This window comes from Prosopis cineraria, unplaced genomic scaffold (assembly GCF_029017545.1).
Source record: "Prosopis cineraria cultivar Desert tree isolate PC_DT_omini unplaced genomic scaffold, ASM2901754v1 PC1288, whole genome shotgun sequence".
Classification (NCBI taxonomy): Eukaryota; Viridiplantae; Streptophyta; class Magnoliopsida; order Fabales; family Fabaceae; genus Prosopis; species Prosopis cineraria.
This window is the reverse complement of record NW_026556613.1, coordinates 1-18,830: the sequence shown is the minus strand read 5'-3', so window position 1 is coordinate 18,830 and position 18,830 is coordinate 1. Positions and strand designations below refer to the sequence as shown.

General features: G+C 32.9%; 1 protein-coding gene and 1 pseudogene across 2 annotated transcripts; one reads left to right on the top strand and one right to left on the bottom strand.

Annotated features, from left to right (window-relative positions):
• The first annotated feature begins 3,610 nt into the window (after nt 1–3,610).
• Nucleotides 3,611–8,935, top strand: LOC129299763 (uncharacterized). 2 transcript variants are annotated; one of them, XM_054938231.1, is made up of 7 exons: nt 3,611–3,756; nt 4,225–4,728; nt 5,829–5,881; nt 6,277–6,341; nt 6,444–6,522; nt 7,510–7,755; nt 8,169–8,935. In XM_054938231.1, the coding sequence occupies exons 2-7, from the start codon at nt 4,292–4,294 to the stop codon at nt 8,321–8,323; spliced, it is 1,035 nt and encodes a 344-aa protein (XP_054794206.1). In that variant the 5' UTR covers nt 3,611–3,756; nt 4,225–4,291; the 3' UTR covers nt 8,324–8,935. The 2 variants fall into 2 exon arrangements, with proteins under 2 accessions (XP_054794206.1, XP_054794205.1); XM_054938230.1 differs by having other exon boundaries at nt 7,510–7,812.
• Nucleotides 8,936–9,521: 586 nt separating this feature from the next.
• Nucleotides 9,522–15,358, bottom strand: LOC129299762 (rhomboid-like protein 20; annotated as a pseudogene).
• Between the last annotated feature and the right edge of the window lie 3,472 nt (nt 15,359–18,830).

Here is an 18,830-nt window from a genome sequence, read left to right as displayed (position 1 = left end):
CGCTTTTCTCTGTCAAGGCGTTACCTTGCGCATTTTCAGGCAGACGCAACGGTTCTCTCACTTCTATGAGACAACAATACAATTAAGTGGTTATAGTGTGATGATAATGGAGATTTGACATATTATGGGACTGGCATCGCTCACTTGGAAAGTAAATGGAAAAAGCTGTCAGATGTTCCTTCATTGTTCGACTCGGTTCAGCCAAGTGGAACCCACGTTCCCATATCAACGCGAGTATTCTATTTTTCCGAATCAAATTCCTTCTTTTCCTTTATGTACGCCTCCACTGCTATTATTCCCTGAATACGTTCCGGTAAACTGTAATTGAATACTTGTATCATAGTCGTGTAGTCCCTGAAAATGTTCAAGTAAAACTATCTGGGTTTGGGTTGTGATAAAATAATTCGCAAGGATTTACATTTTCGGATAAATGAAACCTTCAGTTCAGCTCTCTGTGCTCTTCATCTTCACAACATAAACCTTAGTACTCTGTTTAATTACAGATAAAACCTTATCAATCTAGTGATGATATCAGGAAAAGAATGTTAGCACTATCCGATATATATAGTTATACTGTTATATCAATATGTTTGCATACGCAAAGCAGACAACCCCCCCCCCCCACCCCCGGGGGGCGCCGCCGCGGGGGGGCCACAAACGGGACAATGAGAGGAGAGTGGCTTGGATTTCCAAGCGTCTTGAGATATCAAAGGCCAAATCTAATTAATATTGGACACTCACCTCCGTCATCATTGGAGGCATAATATCATTATCAGTTCTGGAGAAATACTTAAATAAATTAAATATATTATATCATTTATAACATGTTCAATAAAAATATAATATTTAAATAATATTAAATATCAATTCATTCTGATATTAATCATAGTTGAAAAAGAAACTACAAGAAATCAAATGCTCCCTTCATTAAAAAATATAAGACATTTTTAATTGAATTTCACTACTAATAAAATAGTTATCTACTTTTAAACTAATTCTATCTTTTCATATTTATCCATATTAAACGCCCTACAATAATATAAAATCATTCATCAATAGGAGCACTTTTGAAAAAAAAAAAGATAATCATTACACTTTAAAAAACTAAAAATGTCTTATATTTTTTAACATCTAACTCCTCAAAAAAATGCCTTACATTTTTGAATCGATGAAGTATATATTCTGTTATAAAAATAAAATCAATTAAAAACATGTCATACAAGATTTTATTTAGATTATTTAAAATATTTTAATTGGATGAATTATAAATGATGTGGTGCACCCAATCTATCTAAATATTTCTCATCAATTCTGTCATCTATGTGATGCTGATTGCTTGATTAGGAAAGAAGGCAACAAGCAGGTGTGTAGGCCCCGAATGGGTGCACCAATTGCATTATAATGAAGAATGATAACACATTACTGCATGATGTGTCTAACACACCTCTTAACTGAATTAGAGGTAGAGTCAATAATTTGGATCAAACTCAATAGACTAGCCTGAGTTCGTTGAAAAATTTGAGCTAAGTCTAAAAAAATATTATTTTTTAATGTCCTTGAATAGGCTCAAAAAAATTTGGGCAAATCAAGTTTGAGCTTGCTCCAAATACCCAAATAAAAAAATAATTTTTTAAAAAATATATAAAATATAATAAATATTAATTAATTTTTGAGTTTTATGTTATTTTATACTAAAACAATATAAACTTGAACGCATTACTATAGTTATTTTTTAAAAAAATTAAAAATATTTATATTTTCATTATCTTTAATTAATAAAATATCTCAAAATAATATTTAAAATATATTTTAATATTATTTTTTTGTTTTAAGATCCAATTTTTCTTTAAAAAAATTTGAGTCCTATATAGGATTTACAAATCTAAAAATAAAATAAGATAATTAATTTTAAAGTAAAAATAATTTAAAAAATAAAATTTGGGCATATATGAATTTCCAACTCTACTACTAGATAAGCATAGTAAATAGAACAATATTGTTAGATAATTATTTGATTATCATCCACATAAAATTTAATTAAAAATTAAGAATAAATTAGAGTAAAAATTCCTTACATGTAAGGATTAAACAAAATAAAAAGTTAGAGAAAAAGAATTTAAAAAATAGTATTTTACTCATGATTAAATAATTTTATTTTATATAATATATGATGGTTATTTTTCTCATATTCTTAAAAAAGTATAATTTATCTAAAAGTTATTAAAAATTTTGAACTAACTGAGGCAATAATTTTAAATTAGTAGTCTAACCATAATTGAATTAAGATCAACTTGATTGTAATTAAAATAATATAATTTAATTAAAATATATAAAATATTTATATATGATCATGATAAGAGCAATATTTAAATAACTAAGATATTAATTTACAAGTAAAGAAAACATTCATGAATAAATTATACACAGTCTAACAAAATAGTAACAGAGCTAATTAAGTACTAAGTTGATAAGTTATTATTTTTATTTTATTCTTTTAAAGTTAAAATAATATTTTATACTTAATAGGATTATTTGAAAATTAAAATTAGTCTAAAAAAATAAAAAATATTTTTAAAAAATTTTAAACATTCTGACTGATTCGAATAAGCTCGAAACTTGAAGATGTAGGGTTAAATTTAACTATATAAATTTTTTTAAAAAATATAATATTTTAAATTTGATTTAAATAAATACAACACTAATTAAATTCGAAACAAATAAATTTAATTTGTCTGAATTATTAACTTTAATTGGAAGAGATGGTTAGAATGGGGGGGTGCCGATTGACATGGGGAGCCCACATGTGATGATGTCATAGGGTGCCTCTCCCCACGATGAACTGTCACTCACAGCTTCGCTTGCAACGTGGACGACCACAACCACCACGATGATATCTTGCTGTGACTAGTCCTTCTATCTTTCTCTCTACTTCAAATTCCTCACCAAATCTCCAAATCCTGATGGATATGCTTGTTGCTTTTAGCAAATCGCTTCAAATCCGTCCGCCTCTCAGTCCTCTCCTTCCTTACGTTCAGTAACTGAAGATGACCATCGTCCTCTGAAAATCAATATCAATGTAACAATAATCCAATATCATCATTAACAGCACTGCATACCTAGCTATCACCCCCAATTATTTTTTAGCATTTCATAGCATAAATTTTGACTTTATACCCCAGGATGGAAAGACGTTGAGACTGGAGCCATGACCAATTCAGATTTTAATTCTTTCTTTGTATTGTGTAGGTATTTATATATGTATTTTTTAATCTTGATTTCGCACTCTTAAATTTTGGATCCGCGCTTGTTTATATTCAAAACCTGTTTTTTGGCAACCTTTTTTATAAGGTCCCAAATACAGACTGATTAAATGCCATTGCAAAGCCCAAAACCTAAAAGAAAAAGGAAGGATGTGACTGAAGCCCGAATCGGACTCACTCAATTAAGCTCACCAAGGGACTCGATCTTTCCACGTAGCACAGGATTTGAATTTGGAATTACCAAAAAGTGCATTAATGGGCCCACATCCCGACTTAAAAGGACCTCGCCTGAAATATTGACACGTGGGAAGCCCCCAGGTCAAACAAAAATCCCAACCCCGTAGGCGAGAGCGGCACGTGCCAACGCTGCCTGTTGCAGTTTCTTGTACGTGCGTAGCGCTATTTAAACGCCAGGCAGGCTCTGACGATTGCCTTAGCAGTGCAACGAGACTGAAAGATCTATCATATCGCACCCCAGATTTTTTCGATTCTTCAGGTAATAGAACGAATATCTAATTTATTGTTTGATTCCTCGATTGTAATTTTATGGTATTTAATCCTGGATTATGATTTTGTTCTCTCATTTTCTGGGATGGTGTATTTCCACTGTATTTCTCTGGTATTGAACCGGTTTTGGTTGGCGATATTTTAAAAAAATAAAAAATAAAAAGAGCTAGAGGGTATTGTTTTTGGGCCATGATTTTATGAGGTGTTATATTGAAAATCGGGTAGCTGCTGAGTGAACTAGATGATTTTTGGGGAGTCGAGCATAGACAAACTTGGGGGGGGGGGGGTGCCCCCCAAAAAAAAAAAAAAACAAAACAAAAGAAAAGTTCTTTATATTGGCGCCAAACTCGATACATTTATATACTGTCATACCTATTTAGTTCATTTTTTTTTAAATTTTTGAGCAATCAGTGTAGGCTAGCATTCTCAGTTTTATGTATATTATCACATTTGACAGGGAAAGAAGGCGGCGGAAAGTTGGAGGAGGAGACGGTGTTTGGATATCTATTGCTTTGTCTGTGGTCATGCCTTACCTTGTCCGAGAGAAATTATTTATTGGTGATATCAGTGACGCTGCGGAGATCCTTCAAAATGGTAGCGATGAAATCACGCATATCTTATCGGTCCTTAGCTCTGCTTCAATATCATTCTTTTCCGAGTGGCGAAGTAGCCTAACGATCCCGGCAAAGGAAATTAAGAAGGTATATGTGGGTGGTGGTCACGGTGGTGCTTCTGATGATGACTTGGGTGATATATCAAGAAGTCCGTTGTCACTGGAAAGCCTTCTGTACTCGTTGGAATATGCAGGTAAGGATCTGAAGTTGGTGAGGATGGCTGTTCCTCTGAGGGATACGGAAAATGAAGATTTATTGGATTACTTGGATGTTTGCGTCAATTTTATTGATCGAAGTAGGAAAGATGGTTCTGTTTTGGTGCACTGCTTTGCTGGAGTATCAAGAAGGTATCATTTGTATTATATAACCAATTTGCTTCATCAGTTAATTGCCTTGATTCTTCCTGCTCAGTGAAAGTAATTAATTGAGAATTTGCTAGAAGTCTAGAGGCATGTGTCAATATTCCTTCTGAGCTTATGCCTGGCATCTCTGGTCCTAGCATTACAGTTTTAATGGTTTAGAATATGATGATGCCATCGAACAGGATGGTGGTAGTGTCAATAACTGATAAACAAGCAAATAAATTGGAGTGGGTTTGATTATATATATATATATATATATTATTTTATTTTTGAGGAGGGGGGTGGGAGATATGAGGTGACGGTGTGAGTGTGATTGGTACACAAATTGGAGCGAATTATAGAATGTTTTATACAAACCTTTAATGACATATGAAAGTGTAATAACATCATCAATAGAATTTTTTTAGTCGTGCATCATTAAGCCATTTACATGAATTTCTCACATGCAGTGATTTGGAACAAAAGATGAGTTTTAAATTAAAGTCAGAGCAAGACTACTTAAGAAAATATGGAGTGCCATCACAAATCCACAATGATCAGAAGAATGACAGCAGTTTGGCTAAGGAAAGAATTAGTTCTGAACTAAAGGGAAATTTGTGGAACTTGTGCCATCTTACTGTTAATATATTGCTGAAGTATCTGGTAATTCATTTAATATATCACAACTTCAGAAGATTTTGAGGTTATGACTGTGAATAAGAGTTATAGATATATAATAATTCTAGCAAATTCTGGTGCTTAACGTCTGATAATTTTTTACTTGCCTCCTAACTATCTTCTGTCTCCCATTATAAAAATAAATAAACAAATAAAAGGGAGGAGAAATCATTTTTAAAATTTTATTCTGATGTAATACTCTATTTAACTCCTATCACAGTAACTTAGATATATTATTAGGTCTTTTTCTATGACCCTTTAATAGTGCTATAGTACATACAAACTGGGCTTTTACAGTTTGTTTTTTATGTCTCTTTACTTATTAATTTCAGAAATGGTGTGAAGAGCTTAAATTGTAACTGCTTTTCCACTTTTGTCAATTGTCTAGTCTTAAGGGTTTACATCCTTCTTTGCGTGTGTTCATACAGTGCAGCAATCATTACAGCATATCTGATGAGATCTGAACATCTATCTCAAGAAGGTGTGAACCGCTACATTGTATAAAGTCTTCAGGGATTACATGTTGGTACATGCAAGTAGCTTCCTATTTCAATACACCTAATTATAGTAGCAGATATTGTTAACAACAAAATCGACCTGTGTCTTTACCCTGCTAAAGAACAGTTCAAGGAACTGGTAACTGAACCAGCTGATTCTCACAATAAACATTACCCCATTCCAAATGGAAAAGGATGGGAAAAAATGTATTGGCTATTCCGCCTTATTATTATTAGTTCAATTGTCAATTAGAGCATTCTTTACCACACCCTAGTGTTCTTCCCGTCTTTTTTGAACTGAATGTATTTAAGTATGTGTCTCTTAGATTTAATTGTCATTTTTTCCTTATCTTCTATAATTATTTTCCTGTGCCTGCAGATGCCCTTCAATCATTAAGGAAGAGCTGTGAATTCGTTTGCCCCAATGACGGTTTTCTAGAGCAGGTGTACAATGAAACTTCACAACATATGGTTCATTCATTTTTTTTTTTAATCTCATACCAATCAGAATTATGACATCATTTTAATTTTTTTTTTAAACTTCAGTTAAAAATGTATGAGGAGATGGGCTTTAAGGTGGATCGCTCTAGCTCTATATACAGGCGCTTTCGTTTGAGAGTATTGGGTATGGCTTCGACTCTGTCTGCTCTGCTGTTTTGGTATCTCTTATCTTCCTTGTAAGTTTTAATGGTAGCATGACATGTAATAGATAGGCTTTGTTCCTCATTGTTAAAAATATCTAAAGTTCACCTATCAAATAAAATAGAAGGCCAAGGGATAGATTAATGTAGAAGACAAACTTAAAAGTCATGATTGTTCAAATCTCCTAATAGAGTGCTACTTGAGAGACACTATTTATATTTCGTTACCACTTATTGATATTGATCTTTTTATTTTTGGTGGAGAGAGGTATTAATCTTTTCAAATGCTTGAAAAAGCAGTTTTGTTTGCTTATCCTCTCCCCATAATACCTAGTCCAAAGGCCATATGTTGTATTTAGAATTTTCTTTTTTCAAAAAATAGAATTAGAATTAGAATTAGAAATAAAAGAATTAAAGAAGGTAGTAAATAAGGCAACAACCACCAAGCCTATGCAACCAAGCTTGAGTGTAGGTCAAGGGTAGACGGTAGTGTTGCTCCCTGTAGCAAAATCTATTGTATGATTACCTAAGACACGGCATTCAACAGTGAAAGATTAATTATGATTCACGCTCACCTGTGCCTCCAATCTTAAATCAAGAGATTTTTTGGCTACAACTACTTTTTATCTTTCTCTTTACTTGGATGAGGGAGAGGGGAGTTGAGGTCTAAAATGATTTATGATAAAGTGCCTTGTTCACATTTTCCTAATCTCTATCATTAATTTTTTTATTCCCTTGAGTGTTCATGTCATCATACGTAGGTGACAGATGGCTCTTCTTTTCATTATTATATGTTAATATTGACTGTTTTCTGAGTAGTGATTGTTCTGATTGTTTCGGTTTTATGCATGCTTTGGTATTCATATCATGAATCTTTTGGTCTGTTTCAGTCTTTAAAATTTAATAAGGTCACTCCTTGTTTGTGTCATCTGAGGGTTTTTTTTTTTTTTTTTTTAATCTCATCCTTTCAGGTCAGAATTATAACTCGGGTGTGAGAGTAGACGGTTCTAAACTTGGAGCTGATCCTGGCATACCTGTCAGTGTTTCTTCAGAGGTAGGAGCTCCAAGAGCAGAAAATAATTGTAGTCCTACATATCGCTGCAGGAAGTGCCGACGTGTAGTTGCATTGAAGGACCATGTTGTAGACCATGTTCCAGGTGAAGGGGAGACATCCAGCGAGTGGCATAAGTGGAGAAGTGACAGCCTCTATAACAAATGTAATGAATCTGAGTGTTCTTCTATATTTATTGAGCCACTACAGTGGATGAAAGCAGGTGAACAATCACTCAACCACTCCCCCCCACCCCAACCCCCACCCCCACCCCCAACCAAAAGGAAAAGGTCATGACGGTGAGGTAGCAAACTAGTAGAAATATATTCACATGCTTATGATGCTTACAAAATCGTACCTTTTTTTCCCGCTAAAATTTTGAAGCTTGCTCTGAATGTTATATGGATGGGTTCACTCTAGTGTTTCTTTTGAGTTCTCATCAATTCTCAGATTTTTTTCCTTAAATAAGAAAACCCCCAAATTTTAAAATTTAAGGTACCTTTGGTCATTTACAATATGTAGATGTATTCAGCAAAAAAATTCTAAAGTTTTGTTTCACTGATATATTTCTTAATTCAGTTGAGGAAGGTGCATCGGAGGGGAAGTTGAGCTGTGCCCACTGTGACGCTCGCTTGGGAAACTTCAATTGGTTTGGCATACAATGCAGCTGTGGAAGCTGGATAACCCCTGCCTTTCAGATCCACAAGTGCCGAGTGGATAGAAGCCCTGTCTAACTTTACACTTTATGCCCACCAACTTTACGCAGCTTCATGCGTGTCCTCATTGGGAGACCATCGACACATCTTGTCAGAAAACGTATATTCTGCTCAAGTTTCCCAAGCCAATGGAATTGAAAGCGATTGAACCCTTCTTGAACTGTTTGCTTTACGGAACGACTTTGTAGTCAATAGAAGCTCTCCTTGAAAGGTTTCGAATATTTCTAGTAAATACAGCACCATGAGTTGGGTTTTTTCCCTTTATGTGGGCTTGATTGCTTGATGGGTTGTAATTAATGCATGAAGGGATTTGTTTATGCCCCTTGTTTTCGGTTGGTATCTTTATGAATATGATTGCTTCGAGGGTGAAGAATAAGATACCTGATACTTGAATTTATTAGGAGCTTCTGGGATTATTTGTGGAATAGTTTTGAGCCATCTATGATCTAAAGATTGGTAAATTCCTGCCTTATTTAGTCTTTGCCAGTTGTATATATTTATAGCCGCGGAAATGCCAGGCTGATTGTTTCTCCAGAAAATGGGTTTCAAGCGTAGTAAATAACTACGAGTTTATTCTATACGAACGATGAAATGACTCGTGCCCAGAAACAACTGGGGATCATTGCAATTTTTATGTTCTTGTGATATTTATAATTTATTCACATAGTAATAATTGAATTTAGATGTTAACAATTCATAACAAGATGTTGTTTATAAGTTAATTACACTGCTCACTTTTTATATTATATGAGAAGACATTTCTAGTTAAATGGTAAGAACTGAGAATACATGTGGTCTCTAGTTGTCAAACAATAAAATGGAATGCTTTCTAATTTTTTTTAAGTTACATTCATAACTAATATAATTTAAATAATTTCTTATTAAAAAAAGACATAATCATAATTATAGCACATGCAATTCATTATTCTTCAGATTCCTTATTTGTTACGCAAAATTTTCGAATGTTCTAAAACAAGAAGGAGCAAGCCCTTTTGCAAATCTATGACATTAAAAAGATCTAAATAAAGATTTATCTCAAACTAACCGTCATATCCTTCGGCATTTATACCTCCCAGACGAAAATTCGAGAGAAGTAGAATCAATAAATGTGATTATCATATTGAGGAACGAGGAGCACCTTCCTCTCCTCCTAGGGTAACAAACTTTTTTTCTCTTTAAAGATGTGAGGGAATAAACTGGGAATATCGCAATAGACTTGACGCAGACCGCACGAGATGCCTTTTTCGTAGCCTAGTAGAGTAAAGCATGAATGTGCCAGAACAATCTGCATATAACAACCTATCAGGCTGTCACTACGGCTATCCGATTCACATGTAAAATGATGGACATGTTTTTCTTATGGTATAAGTAATTTGTACAGGTTCCTAATTCTCATCCATCCGACATTCCTAAACAGGAGACATGGAAAGAAAAGGAGGAACCCCGGTTGAGGATGGCATCAAAAAATGTCTGAAGTTACCATAACCATGACCATCCTCACATCAGAATCATCGAGCCTCCAGGACTTCATGATGTGGCTTCCATATGTCAAAATGAAAACAATTAGGCTTTCATTTATGCAATGACTCTATTGGTGGGATTGTGCCTCCAGCAGAATGTTTGTGGCCACATTAACATCGTTCCTGGCCTGCACTAGTGCCTGTCTAGCAGAATCCCTATCAAAGCCCATAGAGGTAAGTGTAGAGATAGAGTCCTCGGATGGTTCTGGGACAGATTGCGCAGGAGCAGGGTAGTTCCTCTGCAACAAACAGAAAGTTCTCAAGTAAGCCAACATAATTCTAATTGTCAGCTACTCAGACTCAAATAGATTCCATATAATTCATCCTAAAGATGGGCCAATAAATGTTCAACTAACTACAAATAGTCATAAATTACTGCGTCTAATTTTATGGCTACCCTTCTCAACAATGCATGACTAAAACTAAAATACAATTTTTTACAAGATGGAAATGTTGATTAAATAATCTGTGCACAGCTCCAAAATGTTCGGTAGCAAACCAATGGCAGGTAACAGCCTTCCAAGCTTTCAGGGATACTCCAAAATGCTCAATGGCACTTACGCCAAATCACCCACTTCATAACCTCAAAAGAAATAAAGCTAGATTTCTTTTTCCCCCCTTCCCTAACTTGTTTTCAGCCAAAACAAAAGAATCAGATTTACAAGCTAACAAGTGAGTCTACAGATTTCCTGCTTCTATCAGCTATTTCTCAAACAATAAAATGAAATATAGAAAATTTTACTGAACCCATTGTGATAATTGCAGTCTGAATTAAAGATTCAAGAGAAACAGCATACTCATAATGATAAATTTTATGGCAAAAAACTGCATAATTTTTTTTTTTTTGTAGGTGTTGTCAGGGAGACCACTAGGGATATTTAGCAGCATCAAGCATAAAATAGCCAAAATTGTTAATATTACTATCCCATAAAAACTGATTGAGTTATTGATATCATGATTATAATGCAACCAAAATAGTGAAACAGTTGTGAGCACAGAATAAAAAAAAATAACCTCCATCTGGCGAGCTGGATAGGATGGCATATTTCCCACTACGTTCCTTGTTGATGCTGAACGTGGACTCCCCATGGATGGCAAAGAAGTCCTTGAAAAGAAGGAGGCAATAAACGCTGGGAACTGTAATGCAGAATGTCAGAACACAATCATGTATTAATTACAATTTACAATTACTAGCAAGTGATCAAATCAAATAATTGCATATTAAAACAATCTATATTTACAGTCTTTGAATATCATTATTCTCTCTCTCTGGAACTGATTTGAACATCATCATAAACGCAGGCATGCAGCGCCACAAGATTTTGATCCCTTTTAAAAAAACCCTCAATCTTCAGACTAAAAATTACCTTTGCTCTGCGTATGTAGAAGACATTTAAACGGTACAAGGAACCAGCAAGGATGCCACACATCCCTGGTAAAAGAGACCTTTTCCACGATGATAAAAGAAGCTGCAATAAAATTAACTAGCTTTAGCAGCTGACTGTTCATGAAATATACAGCTATTGTTTATAAAAACACAGACAATAACATATAATTCACCTGTAACTTACCTGTAGACCAGCTAGATATATGAATGATTTATCAGAGAAGTGGAAACCAGCTACATGAAACCTGTGTTGAAACTGGAATGTCAAAGAAAAAGGGCACAAATGAAGCAAATATAAGACCATAGGGTCCAGAGGTGACTAAGTTTGCCGCAGGATCTGCAGAGAGTGAAAACAATTGGACAATAAGAATTTCAGAAACATAAATTACTTTGCTGCATTGTGCACAGAGCAACATGAATTAATCACATTATAAATCTTTAACTTCAGTCCTATAATATGCAAATTTAAAAGAGTATTTCATAAGATTCAGTGTGAACTGTTCTATCAAATTCTCACATGATAATTTTACTCATCTGGCCCTTGAAAGAACTAGGCATGACATGCCTATATCATTTAGCATGCCACAAGGCAAAACTAAAGCTAAAAAAAAAAAAAACACTAAAGAGATGACCTAGAATTCTTTATTCTTCTACATGGCATAGAAATTTCATTCTAGCCATCAAGATCTGTTGTTTAGATTTTACTAAACAAACCTGCTCAAGGCATCTATACCTCTTTGCAGCCTAATATGAGTTATCCAATATAATTGGACAGCTCAAAGAAAAACCTGGATATTAATGTCTCGAAACACAAACACTCATCTATATCTCTATAGAGGGTACTTGTTCTCAGTTTTCTTAAAACTTCTCTTCCTTAGCTTCCTGTCCCATCCACCAACATTTGAAAAAGTTTTCTTTTTTCTTTTTCCTTTTTTTTTGCTTCCAATCAATCATCCAGTATTTTATTCTTTATTGTCATAATGGAAGTGGCTCTTTCTGTTGGTAAATAATGGACAAATGAATAGGAATAAGATGAGATCATGGAATGGACTGACACGATTCCTTGGATGTATTAATGAATGATCAGATTTAGCTGTAAAGAGATATAGAAGAAAATGACTAGACAGGATCCATTTCCACCCGCTCACACCCTTGAAACTGGAAAGCTAAGTACGCTCATGGAAGATAAGGGTTTGATTCCATGATTATTACGGTTGGACCAAAAACATATGTACTGTTAGGCCTCCAAAACAGTAAGAAAAATATGGATGATCTAGAATCTAAGTGATTGTCAACTGTCATTCTGCTTTTGATATTAGCCACGAGCCAGTGGCTAAGTACAGATGTATCCATGCAGTTTGCAGTTAGACAAACATAATGAAAAGCTGACTCTGGGGTAATTTAGACTTGAGTAGAGTTATGATACATACACTTTCCACTTAATTCTGTACATGATTTAACTCTGGAAGGCCTATGGACATGCTTCAAAGACAAGCAACTCAACAGCCATCTGCTCAAGTAGCATTTCTCACATAATTTCCTTTTCATATAACATATTTTCTGATCTTAGTTTTCACTCCACATTTAAAAAAGAATAATGTTACCCCTGTGTACATCTATATAACTACTTTACCCCACTATTGGCACTCTGCACTCCTAAAAACATAGAACTCAATTTATCAAATTAAGTCTTGGATCTGGTATTCTGTTATCATTCATTTAAAACTCTCAGTTCAAGAGATAGACTTACAACAGAGTACATGCTAGGTAAGCTCAGTGCTTGTTGCATGAGGAAGCAGTTACTATCCTGCCATGCAATAATATAGAGGCCTAAGGGCCAATATATCAAAATCAAAAGGGAAAGCCCTACATCTTGTCATCAGGAAATGCATTGAACAAGTCAGTTTGAATAATGATAGACTTACAAGAATGGCAAGCTATACCTATGTTACTTGTTTATTTGCATCATCCTTAGACATGTCAATATATAGGACCAATAGCAAGCAAAGACAAACTCAAAGCTGAAATAGGAAAAGAAACCAGCCCAACTCCTGCTTAGAACCCCTAAAGGGCATCCATGATCCAACTCAAAGAACCCACCATCAAAGCGGAAAAAATAATAGGTTAATTATAGGAATTATGAATTAAAACATTACATGACAAAAGCTTGACAATATTTAGTCATCAAAATTCAAATAATGCAAGCAATGTGGTTATAACCAACTTATTATCACAGTCATGACCACATGAGGTATTCAGGAACAAATGATAAATTCAATAGGTCATCTTGCACTATGTCAAACATCCTAAAGTTCCATTTACTGATACAGGCCACTGACAGAAACCATGACCAACAACAACTTGTAATGTTGGTGCTGGGAAGGCACCTTATAAAAGAAAGAAGAGGCAAAAACTGTCAAGAAGGAAACTAAGCGCAAGAACATAAGCACCATGCAGGAGCAAAATATGAAGCAAACGCTATCATTAAAACATGCATTAGAAAACAGATTGATCAAACAAGGTTCTGGAGTTGAAAGGCAAGATAAAATATTATATTAAGAATGAATACCTTTTAAGATTGCTACAGAAAGCACCTCAAATAGTAGTGATATTAACATGGAGAATGTGATGAAGACCTGCATTAGGAGTGGAGATATTTCAAAATAATATACAGGGTATAGAAAATAGTGTAATGCCCCTGAAAGAAAAACAAAATAAACTTAGCAGGTTGCTTGAGGCAATGATGGCATTGAAATAAATCACACAAATTGCAAACATTGATGATAGAGTAATTGCTATTTTTGAAATCTTATGACAAAATGATTGTGCTAGACTAATGACAATTTCTGCGAGGTAACAAATAGCATTGACAGTAGCAACATAAAAATGGTTCAGCAAAGGGCATCAATCTTAAATAAACATATTCTAATCTATTCATCAACCTTTGGTCAGGCCAAACTTGGTCCTGGAAATATATTAGAAGATTGCTCAAAAATTCTTGAATATAAACTCACAACTGACTTACCGAGTATTTATTGGAACCTATCTGTCTCTCAAAGACCCTAAAATAATATAGCAGAAACAGTCCAAACATCGACTCCGGGGTTGATGAAAAGGCAAATATGGACATAATCAACTTCCAAAGGCGAAGCTTTCCAAATATGTCCTGCCAGGGAGTGAGCAATATAGGGTAAGAGTATGTAGAAATTGTATGAGGTTCACCAGTCTTTTTTTCCTTTCATTTTTATTGACAACAACAGTCAGATAATTCTCTTTGTAAATATTCTTCCTCCAGGCATGTTCATCTCTAGCAAGATCTTGACAACAATTTACAAGGAAAACGGAGTCTACTAATGAAGCTCTGATTTATAGCAAATGAAAATTATGTCAGATCAATTGCATGACCTTAGTATCACAAATTCACAATTAGCGTGCCAGGTAATCTGGCTCTGCAACTTGAATAATGGTAGCAAAAAGTATCAGTGACCCAATTTAAAAGAAATCGAAGTAGAAATTAAAGTGCACGTTTAAGGATTAATAACAATATCCTCAAGCGTCAAACTTAATTTGCATATTGAAATACCCAACGGCCAGTTCGTTTTAATATTCTAACAAAGATTAAAACTATCGATTCAAACGTACAATTGCTTTGGCATCTATTAAGGAATTTCTTTTACCCCAGATAGTAAATCAGAGAAAACAAAAATAGATCAAACAAATTGGGAAGGGCACCTGATAAGACAATCCCAGTCTATTATAACGGCCTTGGATCCCGAAGAAGATAGTAAAAAGAGCTGATGCGATGATGAAAGTCCTTGTGACAGGAGCATTGGCTGTAACATACACAGACAACTAAGCATTTGATTATGAATCTAAGAGAAAAATATTTCCAATAAGTGCACCCTGATTATTATTGGGTTAAAAAAAAGAGACAGTACGCACTAAAACCAGATGGGCCGGCGTTCATCTTCTCAGTGAAGCAGAAAGCAATGGCCTTTGCCGCTTGATTGCCCGAGTCTATGTCTTGGTCTGTTTCCGACTCGGTTGTTTTTCTTGCACTGAACCCCCTTCTTCTTCTTCTCCGTTTTCTTTTCCCCGCTTCGTATATTTCACTTTCAGATTCGTATAGTATTTCATTAACGCAGATGTTTAATTACTCCTCAGCGTACCTGAGTTATTTTGTAATATAAAAAAGAAAAATTTCACCTCACTGTTGCAGGGAATCTTTTAAATATAAAAAAGAAAAATTTCAACTCGCAGAAAGCCATACTTGATTTAAAAAAAAAAAAAAGTGTGCACACTGTGATTTAAGATAAAAATCTGCACGTGAAAAAATCTTTTTTTTTTGGATAATTGCATGTCAAAAAATCTTTACTTTTATAAATTGCATTGAATTAGTGTTCTTTTTACGTTATTTTTCCTACAAAGCCCCATAATTTATTTTAATCTTGTATTATCTTTCTTACTTCATTGTAGAGGTATCTGCCGATCTGACGACAAAAAACAAAAACAAAAGTAGGGCCAGGAAACATTGTGCAGAACTTTTTTCATGTTCTTTTAAACTATTCTAATTCTAATAGTTCTCTCTCTCTCAATTTTAATTCAGAAAATAAAATAGATTATCTCTCTTTCACTATAAATGTTTTACACATTTTATGTACTATTTTTTAAATTATCATTTTAATGTTTACTAAATATTTTAATTTTATTAGTTTTGATAATATATTTGGTACTTTAAGATATGAATGAAATACCGACAATTTTAAAAAAATATATATACAGAGAACTCAGGTTAAGAGTTTATAATTGAATTTTGTTACACTTTCAATTTTACACCCTTTCTTTACTAAAATTTTATAATCTTGTTTGTTCATTTATTTAAAATTTATTAATTTCCCTTATTAGAATCATCTTCCTCCTCTTCTTCTTTCCTCCTAGATCAATTAGAGGATTAAATTTCATGTGTATCACAATAGTGTAAAATCTAGTTTTATTGTGCGGTGGTAAAGTGGAGCCATTCTTCTCGGCACTTCTAATTCTTAAAAGTTGAAGATTAATTAAAATAAATGGTTTCAAGCATCGTGCTAATCAATATATTAATATATATTGTTAAATATTAAAATACGTAAAAAGTTATGTGATTCATAAGTTATTAGCAACATTATTCACTTTAAATTTAAGTTTTATGCAAAGACATAGGATGCTTGGTTCTTTAGTCTCTTATATAATATACTTTAAGCCCTTGAATCATTATAGCAGTTAGGTGTGTTTAATTTGAATCCGTCTCGATTGCCCCGATATCGTCCTGATCATATTGGAACGGGTCTTATCCCGACTCAAAAATAATCGGGATGAGATTTTATGGGACGAGACAGGAAAGGGATCGGGAGGGGATGAGACACGAAATTACCACCGTGATGTCCCGTCCTGTCCTGAATATATATATATATATATTATTTTTTTATTTTAAATATATTAATTATATTAATATAATTTATACTTCTATTAATTGTATCAATTATAATTTCAATACTTGCAATTCTTATTTAAAACTAAATTTTTTTTATATTGATAATTTTAATAACATGGACTAAACATAACAATATCTTTCTTATAATATATTAATTATATTAATATAATTTATTCTTATATCTATCTAGTTAATAACTTTTATTTATATCTTATTTCTTGTTTATTTTCAGAAGAGTAATTAGTTTAGTACATCTCCACTAAAGTAGAAGAATAATAATTTAATATTGTACTTGACTTACCTATTGTTGCTACTTTTATAGCTTAAAGATCACTTATATTTACTATTATAATGTGTAGTTATGAATAATGTAATTCAATAATTGACTTTAAATTGTTGTGATTTATGTACTTGTATTATTTAATTTTAAACTCAATAAATTATATGATTTAAAACTTTAATAAACTTTATTATTCAGATCTTTCTTTAATATTATCCGATTTATTGGGATGGCGGGATGTCTTGATTTTGTCTCGGTCTCATCCCAACTCTTAATGAGACGAGACAACTTTCGAGACAGAATAGGACACGGGATCAAAATTCAGTCCCAATCTTTTTTTTTGAGACGAAAGACGAGGCAAAGGTGTCCCGGTCCCGTCCCATGAACACCCTTAATATTAGCAGTGCTCCTTCCATCCCTAATTTTTAAGTAATTAAACAATTTTGGCCTTGTCTTGAAAAAAAAAAAAGAGATATTAATTATGTGCTTTACTTGCCATCACTATTATATTAATTAACTTTATTAAGGGTAAAGTTAAAAAAAATTATTGTAATTTGATACAATTTTAATTAAATAATAAATTTTTATTAGTATGTAAAATTCAGTTAAAAATATTTTATATATAGCGGACAAATGAAGTAATAATTTTGGCCTATAAACTTGTGTTTAATAATGAATGAAACAAATCTTGACCAAAAAATAACATATGAAATAAATCTTATCTTATATATAATAAGGTGAGATGATTTGCTTTGTCCAATGAAATTTACAATATTAGTACTAACTCAAGTTAGTGTTAGTCGTGAATTTTCTTGTTAATTAGGCAAGTGATTGAAAATTAAATTCTTTTTTTTTCCCCGTATGTAGTATCAGTTATAAGAGATCATTTCAATTTTTTTTTTTGGTCAATGAACCTCACACTAACTTACAGTCTTTTATTTTACTATCCATTTTTCTAAAATAAAAATCATGAATAAGATAGTAAAAGACCGTTCCTGTCAATAGGCACTTTAGAGCCAATGCGATCATGAATAAACATGTAATATAAAATCTACAAAAAAGTATATCTATAAAACATTCCCTTCAGACTTTATGCGATCCACAGTGCCTATAATTTATACCCTGTTGGCTTGATAGAATGAAATAAATGGAATGAATTGAAGAAATAAATAAAAAATATAATGGTCAATCATATTTATAAGGGTGAAAAATAATTTAGTTTATGAGATTATAAATCATGATTGATGAGATTTATAGTGAATATCATGATTCTTATATTTATAACACGTGATATTGAGTTTTACCATGCTTATTTGATAATGTAATTTATTTTTACTCTTATTTTTTAAATTATTCAATTACTGTGATAACCAAATGGCTCCTTAATAATTTAGACCGTAAACAAATACTCCCTAAATCTTAAAGGCTAGATAACTAATTTACAGAGATTAAGAAAATTAATTATTTGTAAAATAAAGTGTGTCGATTTCTGTAAAATACTCTTTTTAATTGTTTGCACTGGAAACTCTTTCCATTAATAAAATCCCTTTTAATACGTACAATCAATAAGAATAATTTGAAGAAAGGGGAAATTTCATTAACCAAACTTATTTAAAGTCAACTCCCAAAATTTTTGAAACATCAATTCAATACTTGTACGTTTCATTTGGCCAAAATTGAAATCCAGTTTTTTAAGGAAATGACACGAAAAACATCAGTTGTTCTTTTTTTATGTCAACTACTTGATCATCCTTGGATTGCAGGATTGCATGGGATGTTATTTTTACAATTTATTTAAATGTTAAATAACGATAATCAATTATATTAAGTAGTTATATGAGTAAAGTAATAAAAAGAAATAACTTCTT

What these genes read in the sequence shown, in the direction of transcription:
- LOC129299763 (XM_054938230.1), top strand. Translation starts at nt 4,292, where the DNA reads ATGCCTTACCTTGTCCGAGAGAAATTATTTATTGGTGATATCAGTGAC. An exon ending in ATGACGGTTTTCTAGAGCAG is followed by an intron (nt 6,342 to 6,443) that starts GTGTACAATGAA and finishes TTTAAACTTCAG; the next exon opens with TTAAAAATGTATGAGGAGAT. An exon ending in ACTACAGTGGATGAAAGCAG is followed by an intron (nt 7,813 to 8,168) that starts GTGAACAATCAC and finishes TTCTTAATTCAG; the next exon opens with TTGAGGAAGGTGCATCGGAG.